The sequence below is a fragment of the Chaetura pelagica genome, unplaced genomic scaffold, assembly GCF_000747805.2.
Source record: "Chaetura pelagica isolate M959 unplaced genomic scaffold, ChaPel_1.0 scaffold69, whole genome shotgun sequence".
Lineage (NCBI taxonomy): Eukaryota > Metazoa > Chordata > Aves > Apodiformes > Apodidae > Chaetura > Chaetura pelagica.
In genome coordinates this window covers 6,163,966-6,182,314 of record NW_009970724.1, presented here as the reverse complement: position 1 = coordinate 6,182,314, position 18,349 = coordinate 6,163,966, and the positions used below count along the sequence as shown (strand labels likewise).

General features: G+C 41.0%; 1 protein-coding gene across 1 annotated transcript in view; it reads left to right on the top strand.

Moving 5' to 3' along the window:
- Positions 1 to 13,275, top strand: part of SYDE2 (synapse defective 1, Rho GTPase, homolog 2 (C. elegans)) — a 24,254-nt gene extending 10,979 nt beyond the window's left edge. The window contains exons 5-9 of the mRNA XM_010006735.1: positions 1 to 790; positions 2,763 to 2,889; positions 8,410 to 8,591; positions 9,473 to 9,704; positions 12,773 to 13,275. Of these exons, the coding sequence (XP_010005037.1) occupies positions 1 to 790; positions 2,763 to 2,889; positions 8,410 to 8,591; positions 9,473 to 9,704; positions 12,773 to 13,275 (1,834 nt within the window). The remainder of the gene's footprint in view (positions 791 to 2,762; positions 2,890 to 8,409; positions 8,592 to 9,472; positions 9,705 to 12,772) is intronic.
- Positions 13,276 to 18,349: the final 5,074 nt, after the last annotated feature.

The following is an 18,349-nucleotide window of genomic DNA, read 5'->3' as shown; positions in this document are numbered from 1 at the left end:
CAGGAATGTGATAAGTCGTTACCATCTTGACAGCAGCGTGTCATCGCAACACACTTACAAAAAGAAAAGCTCAAGGAGCTCCAAATCCTTCAACAAAGGTGGTTACCTCAGTGATGGTGACTCTCCCGAACTTATAACAAAATCAGGTAAACATGGGCATGAAGCCAAGTATGGGAAAGGAAAGGAGGGCCTTCCAAGTAACAGTGGTAAAACTGAAATAGATATTGATGCATTCAGACACTATAACTTTTCTGATCAACCCAAGTGCTCTCAGTATATCTCTGGACTCATGAGCATTCACTTTTATGGTGCTGAAGACTTAAAACCACCAAGAGTAGATTCGAAAGATGTCTTTTGTGCAATACAGGTTGACTCAGTAAACAAAGCAAGAACAGCACTGCTTACATGTAGGACAGCATTTCTAGATATGGACCACACGTTCAACATAGAAATTGAAAATGCTCAGCACTTAAAGCTGGTGGTGTTCAGCTGGGAACCCACCCCGCGGAAAAACCGGGTGTGTTGTCATGGAACTGTGGCTCTTCCTACACTCTTCCGAGTGACAAAGACACATCAGCTGGCTGTCAAACTGGAACCAAGGGGGCTTATTTATGTCAAGCTGTCACTCATGGAGCAGTGGGAGAACTCTCTTGATGGTCTCCATGCGGATCGGGAACCTGTGATGTTCGGGGTAGAGGCTCAAAAAGTTGTGGAGAAGGAAAATGCAGGCTTGATGGTGCCACTTCTGATGCAGAAATGCATTCTGGAGATTGAAAAGAGAGGATGTCAGGTGCTGTGCATATTTTAATCTGTTTTGTTAGTATTTCCATGTTGGGGTAGTTGTTGTTGCAGAACGTAAATAGTGGTGGTGGAAAAGGGGAAATAAATCCCACCTTTATATGTCTCTTTTTTTGCTTTGCTGCTGCTTGTTGGTGAACGTTGTAATGTGGGAATAATAATAGCTGTGTGAAATCAATGTTTCCAACCTGACCTTTGTGAAGGAGATGTATGCTTGCTCACAGTTGTGCTTTAATACTAGGGATAGTGAAAGGAACCTGCAGCCGCAGCACAGAGTCATCCTCAAAAAGTAGAGCTGAGAACTTGAAAATGCCTGATTTCTGACACATGGGTCACTCTGTAAGGACGTGTTGTACTTAACTGCAAAAATAAGTGTAGAATGCTCCCTCCTACCCAAAAGTGATGCATTGTGTGCAGAGACATGAAGTGATGAGGACAGATCTTTTGACAAAACTTTACTCATGTCTGTGCAGTCTCAAGTCAACAGTCCAGGCTTGTCTCTGTCATCACTTTGTGCACAGCATTAAGGGGAGGAGGAGACACTAAGGGGCTGAATTGTTTCCCCACGCCACCTCCTTGCCTTTCTTGAGGTTGTGCTCAAAACAGGGAAGGGTGTTGAAGGCTGTAAAGCAGCTGTCTCCTCTTCCTCCTAGTGCAGTTTGTTGGTTGATGTAACCTAATGGACACAAATATGTATGAGAAATGGGTTAAGGAAACAAATTCCCAGTTATATTTGCTAGACAAGAAGTCAGTTAGGAAGAAGGATGCACAGTCCCAAGGTCAGGTGTTCCCCTTGGCAATTAATTTGAAACTGGTGAGAGGACTCTTGCATGCTGTTACATAGCCTGTGTCAGCCCTTGGTTTCTTTTACACCTGTTCTTGCTCAGGTGAAATTGAGACACCACCTACCACTGTTACCATTTTAAATTGCTGGTGAGTTGGATATAGTTCCAGGTGCTATGAGATTAACTCTGCTATTTATAACCTAGGTCATAAAATACATACAAAAATGGTATTGTTGTGTAATTACTTTGGTGGAAGTTACTGATAATAACTGTGTGATTTTTATTTTGGATGCCTCTCCTAACATTAGGCAAATCAACAAAAAAAAGTTTTATTCTTTCCAATCCATGTTTCTCATGGTTACAGCATTTTTGGGGGGGCTTATTAGCACCTAGTCATGCAAGTGATATTGAGTAATGAAGGCAACACTAGCAATGAAGCAATTGGGATCTGAATTGTCTGAATGTACCTGGTGCTTTTGAGCATGAAATCTAATTTGTGCATTTGCAAAGGAAAAACCTAAAATACAAAATATACTCTTCTTGTTTTAGCCATGTGGTTGTCTGACATAGGTACACCTGCCTATAAAGTTTATTTTTTAAGAAGTAAAATTAATATATTTAAGATTTAGTTCCTTCATATCATAGGAATGCTTTGTATAAATTGTGTTGATAAAAAAGAAAAGTAAATAGTGATAAAATGCAAAATTTTAGTATATGAAAGCACATTAGAAGTTCAGTACAGCAGTATTGTGAATTTCATTTCAGTCACCTTGAGCAAGGTAAATAACTCCTGCTTTTCTTGAGACTTCTTATGATTTGAAACACTTGGAAGTCAGCATCTTGTCATATTGCTTCCTAAGTTTGCACGAAAACAAAGCACTAAATTATTCCCATTTAAAACTCATGTTCTGTCACTAAAATGCTGCTCAGTGTGTTCACTGTTGCGGAAAGCATGAGTGTTATTCCCTGACTGCTTAATAGGCCCAACTGTGTTCCTTCTGTAATGCTTGATACCATCAAATATCACTTGATATTAATAGTTTGCACTGCTTGACTTTCCTTAATACACATTTCCCAGTTTGTGGGGTTTTTTTGTCTCTGGAAGAGACAAAACACGATGTCAACCATGAGTCCCTGTGTGGGAAGATGAGTGAGGTGTGGCCGATGTGCTCGTTGCAGGTGGTGGGGCTGTACCGGCTGTGCGGCTCGGCTGCGGTTAAGAAGGAGCTTCGGGAGGCGTTTGAGAGGGACAGCAAAGCAGTTACTCTCTGTGAAAGCCAGTACCCGGACGTGAACGTCATCACAGGTAATAAATAATGCGCTTACTTGCTCTTCTTTCAATGTAGAATTGTGCCCTGTTCGTAAGGTACCTTCTGAAAGGTGAAGCTGCTCTCTGAGCTGGTTGTCACTTGTCACTAACTGCTGTCTTGCCTTGGTGAAGGGGTGTGTGAATGTGAAGCAGCGGGGATTTGGGGGGAGAAGGGTGTGGACAGAGACACTTTCAGCAACTGTGGTGCCAGTGGCTGGGGGAAGTACAAGTCTGAAGGGAAATGAGGTCCTTGGAGCAAGTTAAACTTTTGTTGGTTTGCATTGGAGCAGATCCTGAAAAACTCAGCTGTGATCCAACAGATCCTCTGTGCTGCTTGCTCCACAACATGTGATTCCAAGGCCATCATGGATCAACCTGTTTCCCTTTCTTTATGTTGGAGATTACAGCATTTTCAGAAACAGATTTTCAATCACCTTGTGCAGGCTAGTTAGAGCTGCAGGAAAATGTCTTCATTTAGTAATCTGCTTCTTTTAGAACATAATTAAATAGCATCTTACTCTTGCTCACTCTAGAGGCCCTTTACTTGCTGTTTGGCAGCAAGCTCCTGACAGAGGTGAGGACTGGGAGTAGGTCTTGGGAAGCCTGGCTGTATCTGTACCAGCTCTTTATATGGGTGCTTACACAGGAGTTAACTGCACAGCTGAAGCAAGTTGTTCAGGTTTTTTTGTTTGCTTAAAAGTGAAACAGTTTTTTAACTATTGATACTTGTTATGTAAACGAAAGGTGATCTAATTTCAGGCATCACTGGGTAAGCCAATTGCTCCAGGAAATTAGGCAGTGGCATTAATTTCCTACGTAACCAGGGATGGAGAATGCAACAGTAGTCAGGGTATACATTTTCTGTGCCAGAGCCTTCTTTGTAGCATCCAACATCCAGCTAAACGGGACAGTTTTGTCCCGTTGTGGTTTATTTAATTTCAGTGTCTTGAGAGTGCATTTTCATAGAATCATAGAATCTTAAGGGTTGGAAGGGACCTTGAAAGATCATCTAGTCCAACCCCCCTGCCAGAGCAGGGTCACGTAGAGTACATCACACAGGAACGCATCCAGGTGGGTTTTGAATGTCGCCAGTGAAGGAGACTCCACAACTTCCCTGGGCAGTTCTGTCACTCTTACAGTAAAAAAATTTTTTTGGATATTCACCTTGAACCTCCTATGCTCCAATTTGCACCCATTGCCCCTTGTCCTATCACTGGTCATTTTGTTCATTACACTTCATAATTACACAAAATCATATCAGAAGATACTACTTGGTAACATTTACTGGGTTAAATAAACCTTTTGGTTCAAATGTCCAGCTATTCTGTTTACCTTACTTGCGTTAGCTGGTTTTGCTGTTGGGTTTGGTGTTGCTCACAGGGATCAGTGTCCGCAGTAGCAGAAAATTGTGTTTATGTTACACTCTGGTGGGATGCACCCATTATAAAGAAGTGTACAGTAAAAATAAATAGTATAAAGAGTCTTTTAAACTGGATAGTAGTCTTCTCTTTACAAATAAATTTATGAGAAAAAAATTATGATAATTTCTAAGACCAGTTGTTCCATGAAATTATCGAAGTCCTGTTCTCTTCCCAATTTTGTAAGTCAACTGAAAAGGGAGGGAAAAAAACCCTCTTTTGCTTTCTGCCAAACAGCAGAATCTGGTACTCACTTTTAAGCAGACAAATGGCAAACTGCTATCTGGTTAATGTAATCTTTTGGCTAATGGAAACCTTTTAATTTATTTTAAATTTTGGAATAATAGAAAGGGCATTGTACTCCCATGCTGCAAGTAATTGCTGCAGTAAAACAGTATTTGCAGAAACAGTTCAAGAGTATTGTCGGGAAGGCCATAGTAGCTTGATTCTCACCCATATACAAAAAATCCTGTAACATTTCATAAGCATTTTGATTTTCCTGAGTACGTTGTACACTCAGAACCACCTAGAACTGGCTGAAACCTAAGTCTAAAGTGCAGGAGAACTCCATGCTGATGCAAAGTCCTGGAGGGGCAGTGTCAAGGTCTGACTGATCTTTCCATCACGAGCTTATGATGCAGTGGATACACAGGAAAGTGTACTTCAGTTTTTCAATATACATTGCTCCAAGCCTTATTGATAATAGTGAACTTTTGGTGACCGTACAGGTCCTGCTGGACTCATGGTCCTTTTTTGGTTTGTGCTGCCAAAGGCTAATTTTTTAGATCCAGAATTTGTATTGTGAGTGTGACAAGACTACAGCCTTGGTGTCTGTCTTACAGAAAAACTACTGGGTATGCTTTAGTATATGTTATATTGCAAGATTTGACTTCCATGCTGCTTAAAGGGTAAAAATGGTTTTAAGAAATTGCATAAAAAAATAATAATTCTCCTGGTTCCCTGCAGCTGTGCTGTTTGCCTGTAATGCCTGTGTTAGTGCTGCTTTGGAAGGGCTGAGCACAGGGCTTCTGCATGAGTTTGGGGAGAGCAGAGAGCGAAGGGATCTTTGCACCCATTGCTGCTGCTGACTGAAATGCATCCCACTCTTTAATTGTTGTGAACAGTCCTGGCTGGACTGAAAGGGGAACCTGTAAATGTTGCTGACAGACCTGAGGTACTCACCGTGCTTAGTGTGAGGAATAAAATAGCCTACAAGATCTCTCTCACCTATGCTTAGGGTGTTGAGTTGAGAGGGAATGTTTCCTCTGATGTGTTACTGCTGTATTTGCAGTGCTGAGGCTGGTGCATATGATTCATACTTTTATAAGCCAAAACATGTGTTCCATAAAATATGAATCCTCAGCATAAATCTTGGCTGATTTGGAGAGATGTGCGGCCTTCTGTCCTTTTTGAAATTTGAGCAGTGCTGCTTTTCAGAAAGATTAAAGAGATATTTTTTTTGACAGCTCTCCAAAGACTAAAGAACGAACGTTTAATGATTAAATCTTGACTGAGAAATGCTTTTGGGATTGGCACAGGTTTACACACAACTGAGTATGCTCATGGCTCAAACTGAAGTGTGCAGCCAGTTTTTGGAGCTGACTGGTGGTCATGTTGTTGCCTCGTGTCTGTTTGCATCCACGTGAATTTGTATCTCTGCATAAAGTGTGCAATACTGTTAACAGCTCAGTGGGTCAGAAAAATGAGGAATTAATGAAGTGGACGGCAGTTTCTGCTCGCTGTCTAAATGTGTTGTGTGTGGTTGTGTCAAGGGGCATGTGCTAGTGGGCTGGCAGCAGTGAGAAGCGTAGATTTGTGGAAAAAAATAGTGGCCTCTTACAGGGCTAATTTAGCTGAATGAATAGCAAAAGGATTTAGAAAGGTCAGAGAGCATTAATGACTCCCAAACTATCCTGTTATTTGAGGCTAAACCAGAGAAAGTCCTTTGGCAGGTGGTGGTCCTATGACTGTGGATGCTGTTACAGGAATTCCTACTAAATGATTATTAATAGAAGGTTGTGAATGTTTTGATAGCATAAGCTGATTTGACGACGACATAGCATTTCCTGTGGTAAGCTGATTCTAATTGCAGCCTCTCCCTCCAGATAAAAGCACAGCTGAAACAAAGATTGTGGTAAAAATCAGCATCTCTTGCTAGTGTCCTGCTCATGGAAAAGGAAAATATCCCAAACCATGTAATACAGAACCAGTCTCTCCCATATTTGTCTCCTAAGTACTTTAATTGGTTAATCCGTGCATGGAACATGGTCCTCTGAGATGAAGGGAAGAAATAAAATTTGGTGAGGAGGGAAGAATCAGTAGGTTATTAAACAAAAACTAGCCACTTAAGTGGAGCAATAACAAAAGTGGTATATTATTTTTAAAACAAACGGATGAAAAAAACAAACCACTAGAAACGGGAAATATGTGGATGGTTGTTTGCATTTTTTTTATACTGTGGAAGGTTCCCTTTTTAAGCACAAGGCAGGCTGTTGGATGCTGTGTGGTGCCTGCAGAGAGGTTTTGTATGGCTGCCTTGTCCTGCAGAGAGATGGTCTGGCAGCTCCAGGGGTGGTTGCTGCTTCAGTTACCACTGCTCATACAACATGGCTTGAAAGCTGCATTACTGCTGGGTGCAGTTTTGGTTTTTTTTTTAAATGTTTTTACAGGCAGAAGGCAGCTTTTACTTGTCTTCTGCATGTGAACATGTGTATGTCAGGGAAATTGTTAACTTTTCATTTGTATATTTTAGAAACAACCTCATAGCAAAACCCAGTTCAGTTTGCAGTTAGGTTATAAAGACTGAGTTTATTAAAACTGTTGTTTTGTTAAATAGCACAGAAAGATTTTTATTTTTTTTACCCACTGTTTCTTCTTAAAGTATTTAAATTCAGTTGGGATCTAGTGAAAATGGGTAGATATTTGTGGCACACTGCTTTTTTAAAGAAAAGCAGAAGCTGCTGAGAGGCAAGTTGGTCTAGTTCAGCGTTCTTTGTCAGTAATGCTGGATATGTTTTTCCTAGATACCATCCTTCTTGTGTCCTTTCCAAGGGGGTGCTGTTAGAAGTCTAAATATTTTGGGGTTTTGATTTTTATTCTTATAGTCACTGAAAACCCCTTCAAACAACCTCATAGCAAAACCCAGTTCAGTTTGCAATTAGGTGATAAAGACTGAGTTTATTAAAACCATTATTTTGTTAAATAGCACAGTGTGATGGTGTCTGCTGTGATTTGGGATTTTAGAAGGTTACAAGGAGTGTATACTAAAAAAAAAAATATCTGCCTTTCCAGCTTTGCCTTTTTGGAGGACAAGTTGCTTTGATAATTACAGTACCCACTTTGTCACCTAGATACCATCCTTTTTGTGTCCTTTCCAAGGGGGTGCTGTTAGAAGTCTAAATACAGGCTACTCAGAGTCAGTTCCCTTTTGAGGACATCTGTTTGATTTGTGCTTTGGTACGTCAGAACACAACTTATGCTTCACTGAATGTGCTGCTGGCACTGGGGTTTTTGCTCATAATTTTACAGCTGAAAAGAAATGGAACATAAAAATGAATTGCTGGTTGTATGTAAAGGAGGATGTGTAATCAGGCTGAAGACTTTGGTGTTTCTAGGAGCTCCTTTCCTTGGACAGGGGATGGATTGCTAAGAACCCTTTCACTGCCTTTTTCTTACCCCAATCTTGAGCAATGCTCACCTTGTGCCTGGTGTGCCTGCTCCATGGCATGCAGCCCCTGCACCACCTCTCTCCTCTGAAAGCATTGCACCTCCCTGCCCTGGTTGCACTCCTTAGTTTGTGATGGCCTTAGCCTTGCCTGAGCTTGAGAAGGCTGCAGGGGCCACAGGAACAAAGGTGCTGGTGCCTTCTGGCCTCGCAGGCACATTGCATAAATACCTCCTGCATCTTAGCTGACTCTATGCCCTCATGCCCTTTTGCTGTCATCCTCCCATCCCTCATTGTATATAGTGAGGTTTGTCACTGGCACAAAGGATTTTCTCATGGGATGGCTGAAGCTGATAACCCTTAGTGCTCCCAAAAATCACTGGAAAGTGAATCTATAGCTTGCTAAAGGCAACTATTTTTGTGTCTCTTGCGAAGGTGTCCTAAAAGACTATCTGCGAGAGCTACCCTCTCCCCTGATAACCAAGCAGCTCTATGAAGCAGTTTTGGATGCCATGGTGAAAAATCCCTTGAAAATTACAGCAAGTGGTTGTGAGAATGACCCGAGTGACTCTGAGCACACAGCAGCCCTCCTGGATTGCCTGCCGGAAGTTGAGAAGGTGAGTAGTGTTCTCAGGTCCAGGTAGATTGCTTATTTCGGAAAATAATGTTTTCACACTGGATATAAGTTGTGTCAAAATGTGTACACCTGTTCCTGACTTCATGGTCCACTTGGATTTTGTATGCTGAATGTCTTTGAAAAAACTTCCATGCTGTAATTAATCAGAGGGTGGGTACTGCTGGATTTATTCCAGTTTGTGTTTTATTCTGCCTCTATAAAACTGAATGAAAAGCTGTGATCACTACTTTCACATTGTTAGTTTGAAGATGATTCCCATGTGGTGTCCTGCTCCATTTCTGTGCAGCTCTCTGAGCTATATGTCATAATTATGTGGGTGAATGCATTCCTTTTTCTTAAGTATGTGCAACAAAGCCTTTGCTTCTCATACTATGCAGTGTAATAGTGCTGTGCACCATTACCTGCCAAATTCACCTCTGTAGAAGGACACAGCCCATTTCGGTTGGAGAGGGGAGAGAGTGAGCAAGGGACCTGCACAGTACCTGGAAGTTACCTGGAAGTTTGTTTTGATGCTGAGGTCATATTGAGGGTTTCTTTATTTTCCAATGTACCCGGATCATCTGTACTGCTTCTCTCCCTTCCCTGATGTCCTTGTTCTACTGTGAGAAAACTCATCCATATAAAACTAAGATCAGGTAAGAAAAAAGCCGAGTTTTATGAGAAAGTCAGTATTAACTAGTCTGCTGTGTGGTAGTCTAATACAGCTTTTCTAATTGAATGTTTAGGTGTTCCATTGATGGGTGTTTGTAGAAAAACCATAGCTATCAGCCCTGATCTTACCCCTCTAGAGCAGTGGCATTAGGATGTCAACACCACCTTCATCTAGCGTTTAGTTTCCTGAGTAGTATTTTGTTCTTTTAGGCTACTCTGAAAATGCTGTTGGATCACCTGAAACTGGTGGCTTCTTACCACGAAGTAAATAAGATGACGTGCCAGAATTTAGCTGTATGTTTTGGGCCTGTGTTGCTGAGTCAGAGACAGGAGACTGCCAACCATAACAACAGAGTTTTCACAGACTCCGAAGAGCTTGCTAGTGCCCTGGACTTCAAAAAACACATAGAGGTTCTTCACTATTTACTCCAGCTGTGGCCAGGTACTGTTTCACTAATCTGATCAAGGGAAAATGTCAAACCATTGCTGTATGTTTTTACTGTGTGACAGTGTACATTAATTCACAGGATGACTGCGCAGCGTTGAAATTCTTAAAACATGAGGTACTGTGCCATCACCTATTCATCTAAAGAAATTGTGCCAGTTTTATAATCTACTCTTTGTATTTGGTCAGTTTGTTTAATGGGAAGTTTGTTGTTCTAGTTGCTTTCTTACCAGAAGGCAGAGTTTGAGTATAATCTAAGTAGTGTTGAGGCATGCTTTATGTGAGTAAAAACACTAGAAAAAGCAAATCCAGCGACAGGAAGCTTTTCCACATTCCACACCCTGAATTAGGGGGGTTGGCAATGATTTTTTGATTTATTTTTCTGTTTGTTTTTCTTCTGCTTTCTTGCTTTGACCATTCAGGAGTATCTGTGTATGGAGTTCATTATTTTGGTTTCTGAGATACCTAAAGGGTTACTTTGTTTCTGCCCTTGGAATCTGGCAGAACTTCTAGTTGCTTTTGCAGAGGTTTACATAAGAAGTGTTTTTAAGCAAAACACAATAAAAAACCAAAACACCTTAAGTACCTTTTTAGCTCCCACTTCCAAACTTAAGTGGTCATATGCTTTTGGACAATGTGGGGTAAATTCTCAATAAGAAGGGAGGTGAAATTCTAATCTTCCTAATAAACTACCAAAATAGAAGTGAAGCCTTTCAAATGGGAAATGATTGTACAGTATTTGCATTTCCCCTGATATTCAGAGAGGTATAAGCCAGTGAAAATAGTCAGGCTGACATCTGGAGGCCTGGGTTTCAGCCCATGGTGAATTTCTGCCCATTGCTGCTGCTGCACTGCAGCCTTCTCCTGTACAAGCACTGCCTGAGCAGCTTTCCAGGTAAACAGGGAGACTGTGAGGGTAATACTGTGAAACAACTTAATGCTGGATCTGATGGGTTTAGTTTTGTTTTCAGATAGTCTTTGGCCAAGGAGTTGCTGAAAGCTTCCTAGCTGTGCAGTGGATGATCCTTTGTGCTGTTCTGTTTTCCTTTTCCACAGTGGTCTGGCTAATGGTGTGGAGAACTGATTTGTTTGGTAACCTGAATAATTTAGTATCTACTTCATAAATTTTAGCAGTGTAAGCCCTTCAGTTCTTGAGTGTAGGAGAAGATTCAGCTCATCTAAACAGCTTCTTAATTGTCTCCTTCTAGAAAACAATCATGCTGCCCTAATTGGGGTCACCTGGGAAATGTGTAGGGTCATGAAGGACCTGAGTTGGCAACATTAAGATACAGATGCTGAGGCTGTATTTGATCTGTCCAGGTGGACTCTGCTGCCTGTCTTCAGGATACAAGATACTCCCCGGTTTATTTAAAGAGAATTTGGGGAAAAGCTTTTATTTTTTTCTGTCATCTTCCTCCATTGCAAACATTATAAAGAGAAATTGCCATTCCAAGATAAGCTGTTCTTGAAGCATTTCATTCTGGAGGGCCCAGTAAGGGCTCCTGATATGTAGAGATGGTTTGGCAAAGACCTGTATCTGGCAGATTGTAAATAATTAGGAAAAAAAAAAAAGTGGATTTGTTTCCTCTTCCCAGCCATGAGGTACAAATGGAAATGCTCTATCAGGTGAAGTGCAGAATAGGCACATGAATGTGTAATCTTTGTCTTAGTAGATCGTAATAAAACTATGTAAGATGTTTGATCTTGCTGCTAATTAAGAGTTTTTTATGAAGCTGAACACAATCCCTTGGCTTGCAAAAACTGAGCAGGATGATGTGCAGAAAGGGAAGTAAGACACACGTGCAAGGACGTGAGCAAGTGAACACGGTACAGTGTAAACAGCACAGTTGGACCTGGCGGAAGGGTCACAGTCTGGTCCCCTACATTTGATCGGCTGTAGATTGAGACAGCTCGATAATCGACATGTTATGCAATGCTTCAGTTTCCGTATTTTTCCAGCTGAAAACAAGTAGTCCTTGTTCAGTTAGACCTTTTAATACTGGCAAGTTATTGTTAACCCATGGCCCTTCATCTTATGGAGCACAGTCTAAACAGAAGGGCTTTTGTTATAGTAAGGTGTGTGTGTGGGGAAGCAGTGATAGTTATTGCATGTTATTCTGCAAGACATGAAGTAAGACTAAAATCTGGAGAGATCTGTTGTGTGGACTGAAAGAGAGAAGCATGGGGCACATCTTGAAACTGAGCCTTTGTGCTTGTGTGTGAGGAGTCTTAACACGGGGTGGGTGAGATGGAACGGCGTGGGTTTGTGGGCTCCAGGCTTTGTGAAGGGGAGTAGAAAGTCTCTGCTTCCAATTACAAGAAGTAATGGTCTGTATAAAACGACAAGAAATTTTGCCACTCAGACATTTAATAGGCACAGGTCAGTAAAAAATTTTGTGCTGTTTACCATAGGAAGCTGGTAACAGTGGAGGAGACTGTTAATAGCTTATGCTGTATAATGCTGAGCTCAGGTAACATGACCATCAAACCTGTTGTGAGTGTACGTCTGACCTGAGGTTCTGGCTGCTTAGAAAAATAATGCATAATGCAAATGGGCTTCTTTTAATAGCACAGAACACTAGGGTGAAAGAGAAACACAAAGTTCAACTCCTGCTGCGGTCTTGAGCTTCTCTAAGTGTTTCTCCATGGTGGTATTTGTGTTGTGTTTTAACCTCTTTTGCTGTGCCTGCTTTCTGTTACTCTTTTAGTCTGGACAAAACGTGTGAGCTGAGCTTTTCTTTTCTTTGATTGAGAGCCAGATGGTGATTAACTCATGCAATGAATTTAATCAGTGCTGTGGGAGTTTAAACTTTTAGAAAGGCTTCTCTCCATTGTAGTTTGAATCTGGCATGAATCTTCAAAACTGAGCTTTTACAGTAGTTTTTCTAATTATTTTATATCAAACAGCAGCAGAAAACAATGGAATGTTGGCTGCAAGCTTGCATGTATTCATGCATGCTGTTAGTGTGTGACATTGCAGGAGGAGAGTGGGCATTAGTTGTAGACTTGTCTAGTTACAGTATGGATTCAGCTTTGAGTTTGGCTTAACTTCTCCTCTCTTCTAGTACGTCACTCACCTGCCAGAGAACCATCACTCGTGAATGTATTTCCTGAGCACCCATCCTCCCTGAATTACCTGAGACCCAAGAGGCAGAGACCTCAGATGCTGAACCTGAGCAGTACTGAGATGTCTGGGGTGCTCAGACCAAGGCCGGCAGGTCTGGACAGCCCGTCGAGCAACCGCTATGCTGGAGACTGGAGTAGCTGTGGGGAGAACTACTTCTTAAACCCAAAAGAGTGCCTGAGTGAAGCAGACTATGACGACGTCCCTTCAGAAGACACAGAGAGCGGGGATGACATCAGCAAGGCTGAGGAGCCGGACGCCCCAGCCAACCAGCCCCAGCCCAGCCCCAGGGAACCGGCGTTCCAGAGCTACCTGACCATGCAGGCGATAGACTCTGCAGGGGATCACACAGCAAACCTCAAAGACCTGCAGGAAAGTATTGATACTCTGATAGGAAACCTGGAAAGGGAACTCAACAAAAACAAGCTGAATATGAGCTATTAAACCCTGTCCTGCATGACACCTCCTCCTAGTGCCTCCGTGCCCCTCACTGGGCTGCCCGCAGCCGTGTGACGGTGCCCTTGGACACCCCTGGTAGGGCCAGGACCTCCGTGCGCTGACAGAGTTAAAGCCATTCTGTTACATTTCTGCCTTTTGGTTAGAGGTGATGACTTGATTCTGATTTTGGAGACAGCCTTACAGACCATGAGGTAATTCCACATAGTGGCATTTCTCCCTAAAAATACTGTGCACTTTGGTTTGGGCAGCAGCTGGCAGGAGATAAAGCAACATCTCTGCTGTTGGTGGCAGCGTTACTCCTGGTTCCTGAAACCCTAGCTCCGGTACAGACGTTCCTCTCGGAAGAGGATAAATGCTGCTTGGCCTGAATTTTGCAGCATGGACTTCACATAGACTTGTTTTACTATATATGCAATGGCTGCTATGAAAAATGCTTTATATATATATTATATTTATATATAAAGTTTTAATTGTACAAATATTAATGTATTCCTGTATTAACACTTTTCAATAATTATTTAAACAAGCAAAAATTAAATATTTTTCTAACCTTGTTTGTATATATCTATGTTTAAACGTGCATGTGTCTGTAGCCACCTTTGGAAAGGAGAAGTCTCTCAGAGTTATGGAATATCCCTTTCTCTATGAAGACATGTTCAGTGATGCCAGGATGAAGTTACTCTTTGGGTAACACAGCATTTGACTTATGCGTAGAAACAGGACCAGAGAGAAGGCAGGGTAATCATTAATTTAAATGACCTTGTGTGTTGCAGAGGCATCCGTTTGCAGGTGTTGACTATTAACTCTTGCACACCCACCATGCTTTCTCAATTTTTTTAATTTTTTTTTTTCCTTTTTTGTTTGTTATTATCCTCCATGTTTTTTCATTTACAAGGAAGGTCTGGAAGGTATTTACTTTTCAAAAAATACTTCTAGTTTTTCCTTGTAACCTATAACTTTATTTTTGATGTTTCGGTACCTTTTTTTGTCTCCAGGGTTTCATATTTTTTTGTTGAGATACCTTAGTCTGGCTCATGGTAGTTAGATGTGTTTGAACTCTCTCTGAAGAGCTGTGGCTCTGGAGATGTGTTGCTCCTGGGAAGTTTGGGTGGGATTGCAGTTCACTGTGACCTTAATAAATTCAGCTATCACTGTCTTCTCAGGTCATCTTTTATCTCCAGTCATTTATGATGAGCAATTAAAGATTTCATGGTAAGGAAACACATTCTTGTTTAGTCCCTTTAACCAAAAAGAGCTACAGAGTTGTTCAGAGGGCAGCCCCAGTGTGGGAAGGGCTGGACTTGGGCAGGTGGGAGTGAGAGGGTTGTGTGTTTTGAGAGGCCAAACACTGAATTGCTGTCTGCTGGCAAGGTAGAACTTAATTATCTTCATCATTTTGGTACAATGCTGGCATCCTGCCACAGCCTTCCATTCACCCTGTGGGTAAGTGCTTTTCTGCTAGCCTGTACTTCCTTATATTGCTTAATTAAGGAGTTATTTATTTACAGTAGCAACGAATTAATAATTGCTATGGCAAACTTCACCCCTCTTTTCTAAGGAATTATTTTAGCATGGTTTCAAATGGTTTATTCAATCTCATTAATTTATTTTTATAAATGTTAAAAGATTCCAAACAATTATTGCAATATGATAATGTATGAAAATGTAAATTTAACCTGAAGCATTTATCAATAAATCAATGTATTTTTTTAAACTTTTATACCTACAGAATGTGCATACTTTTAAAACTATAAATTCTAAATAAAATTGGAATTAAGAACAAAATTTGACTAAGCCTAGTTAGTAATTATTTAAGCCTGTTTAAGCTGGTGCCATACATTTTTCTGGGCTGCACATATGAATTAATTCTATAGAGACATTTAGCTTTTCAGAAGATGTTTTGTTCTGTTGTCTTTTCTAGATTGATCCAGCATTTCAGCTACATAATTTAAAACCAACAAATGAACCACAAACCAAATACTACTCAATTTAAATTGGAAAGAAATAACATTCTGAGGAAGTTGTCAAAATAGTGTTGTGGCAGCATTTATTTTATTGCAGGATGCTGATGCTTTTGAACACAGGTTGGCTTTTGGACTGGGTGTGTAGATCTATTAGCAATAGTTGAAGGATGTTTGCATTTAAAGTTATTTAATAAATGGTATGTAAAGCTTTTGCTGTTCATAGTAGCGTAAGTTATGCAAATGAACTCATTTTGAGTAAGTGTAGGATTTTTCTACAGGAAGGTTTTGTAAATGCAGCAGTGCACTGCTCTCTCAGCTCTAATATTTTAACCTTGCAACAGGAAAAATTAATTACTTGATAAATCGTATTAATGTTAATCCAGTTAATTAAAATACAGTAAAGTATTGCTATTACTGAAATGACATTTGCTCTTAATCTAGTTAAACCTGTAGAACATGTTTAGTATCTTAGAAATTGTCTTTTAATGAGACAGTTCTCAAGTGATGTTTTTGTTGTGTGTTGTTCCTTATGTGTATTCTTACTGATATTGTATTTTATATAATTTGGTCAAGCTGCATCCTTCTTAGGATTGCTACTGATCCTTAAGGAAAAAGATTAATGTGGCAATTAATCTAGAACCACTAAATTTAAAACAACTGGCTTCTAGCAAAATAATAATGAACGTTTTTTTATGTAAAAGAGCAGCCTTGGGCTGTGTGGGCTTTGCAGGGTAGAGCTGCTATCGAACCCTATGGGCACAGCTGGGAACTGCTCTTACTGTTCTAGCCTGTGTTGTTGTCTTCCTGGTGTAACTGTTTGACATCAGGAGCAGTTCCTGTTCTGCAGGGGCTTTTACACTGCTAGAAGAGGTTAAATGCAGAGGGCAGAGCCAGCAGTTCAGTTCAGTGAGCTGATGTCCTTGAAGTGTATGGACTTCCTTCAGGTGTGACCTCTGCTTCCCAGGTAAAGAAAACAGCTGCAGGTGCTCTACAGAAACCATTCCCAGGCTTGCACCGAAAACAAATGCAAACAAATAATGATACACAAGTGTGGGGTTTTCTGGTATTTTGAGGCCAGTGATGGTCCCATGTGGGACTGGGTAGCAACCAAGAATTGTAGTGTGTGGTCCCCAGAGAAAAGTAGAAATGGATCATTAGGTCTGTTGAACTCTTTGCAATGGAATGCTAAGGATATAATACACTTAAGGTGAGTTCAGAAATGGACAAGGCCCATCCATAGAGTTTTAATCCATTGCTGTTTGTTTAAACAGAGTTGTCCAAGTGCTGCTTGGGCTGTGTGGCTGAACCAGCCATCACACTGAATTGCTTCTTACTGCTTTTCAGCTTCCTAAACTGGCTTATTGCAGGAGTGTGCAAGAGATGATTAAAGGGTCGTGTGGGATGTAGAATGGAGGGGGTGGCAGTATGACCTTGGGCTGGCTTAAGCTGCTGGGACCTACATCCTCAGAAACATTCAGATCTTTAGATCTGTCTTTCCCAAATGCATAACTCCTGTGGATGTTTATTAGTGCACCAAGCAAGAAATGTACTTGCAGCTATTCAGATGTGTTCTAAAAATAGAGGAAAATGTCCCCAACAGAAGATATCCAGGGTTTTTACAGAATAAATCTATAAATCTGATAAGCCAGACGCATCTGGTATTTCTGCTGCCGGATCTTAACCCCTTCACCTTCCTCCCCATCCAAAGTCAGAGGGTTTTTTAACGGTAAAAATGTCCTTTTAAATTAGTTTGTATCTCAAATTATGGAGCTAGCAATAGTTGAAGGATGATTATTTGGGGTGGAGGGAAGGCTGGTGTTACACTTTAGTTTAGAAATGGCCTCCTATACAATGAGTTAACTATTTTCATTCTGTTTGACTTTTTCAGAGCTGTGCAGGAAACCCTATAATTTGTTAGGCAAAAATTAACCTGGGAACAGTATGCTATGAGATAAGACAAAGCTGATCCTACAGGTATTTGAACATTCAGGGTTTCATTAGGGAGGGTAAAAGACCACAGTGGGGTGTATAATCTCATGTCTCTGGTATTGTTCAGGAACAGAGATGAGGAGGAAAATGTCTGGAAAGCTACTCCATTTCCTTTGGGGGATTGCTGCAGTTGCTCAGACTACTTTGCCTGGAAGTCCCCTGGAAGGGGGACTGATGGACAGAGCCCCGATCTCCTGCTTCCTTGTCCTTGAGTGAGAAAAATTCAGCTGAAATTTGTTTGTCTTCTGGAATATTTTGTTAATCAAAACTCTCAAGAGCTGTGGTGGGGAGCAAGACTCACACTGAGGCTGCTGCCTCTTCTGGGTTGCAGTTACAGAGCTACAAGTGGAGTTCCAGGTAATTCATGACCACCACGTGGTTGATGTTAATGTACCTGTGGTTTGCAGCCCTGTTAATAAAAAAGTCTGTCAAAGGTGATCTGAGGTCAGGTTCTAATAAGTCCAGGTCTGATAGCAGAGAGCTGAGCTTTTTTATTAGTCAGTTGTGTGATATTTACCTGTCTGTGTGGGGCAGCTTGTTAGTTAAATATTGATTTAGCAGAGGAGCTGTTTTCTCTTCCTGTTTGAGCTCTGACTGCAAACAATGTGCTGCAGGTGGTAGGGACATGCTTGTTGAGTTTTCCGTGGTTTTATTTTAGAGGTAGTTTAATATGAGGGACAAGGTGTATTACTATAATATTTAAACTTCCAACTAACTAACAAAAAACTGTTTTTCAAATCAAGTTCTATCTAGTGGCACCAAACCTATCTTAAATCTGAAGTTCAGTTAAAGAGGTAGAAGTACATTATGGGGAGATCCTGGCCCTAGAAAATCAAAGGGGTATGTTTTAACACCACCTAAAACCCATTTGTAATGTTTATTTTGGGACACAGGAGGCTTACACTGCTCCTGTTTCCTCTTTGGCTACACTTTGCCCTAATGAAGCAGAGCACTCAGGCTGGCTATCACTTCTCAGGCCAAGCTCCTCTCTGCAAATCCCTGTGTGTCAGTCATCTTTTGTACTTCATTGTCTGCTGTGACCATATGGACATTTGTTTGACAGGAGCCTGTGACCCTCAAAGGGTTTGGTGAGTTGTGGAAAGAGT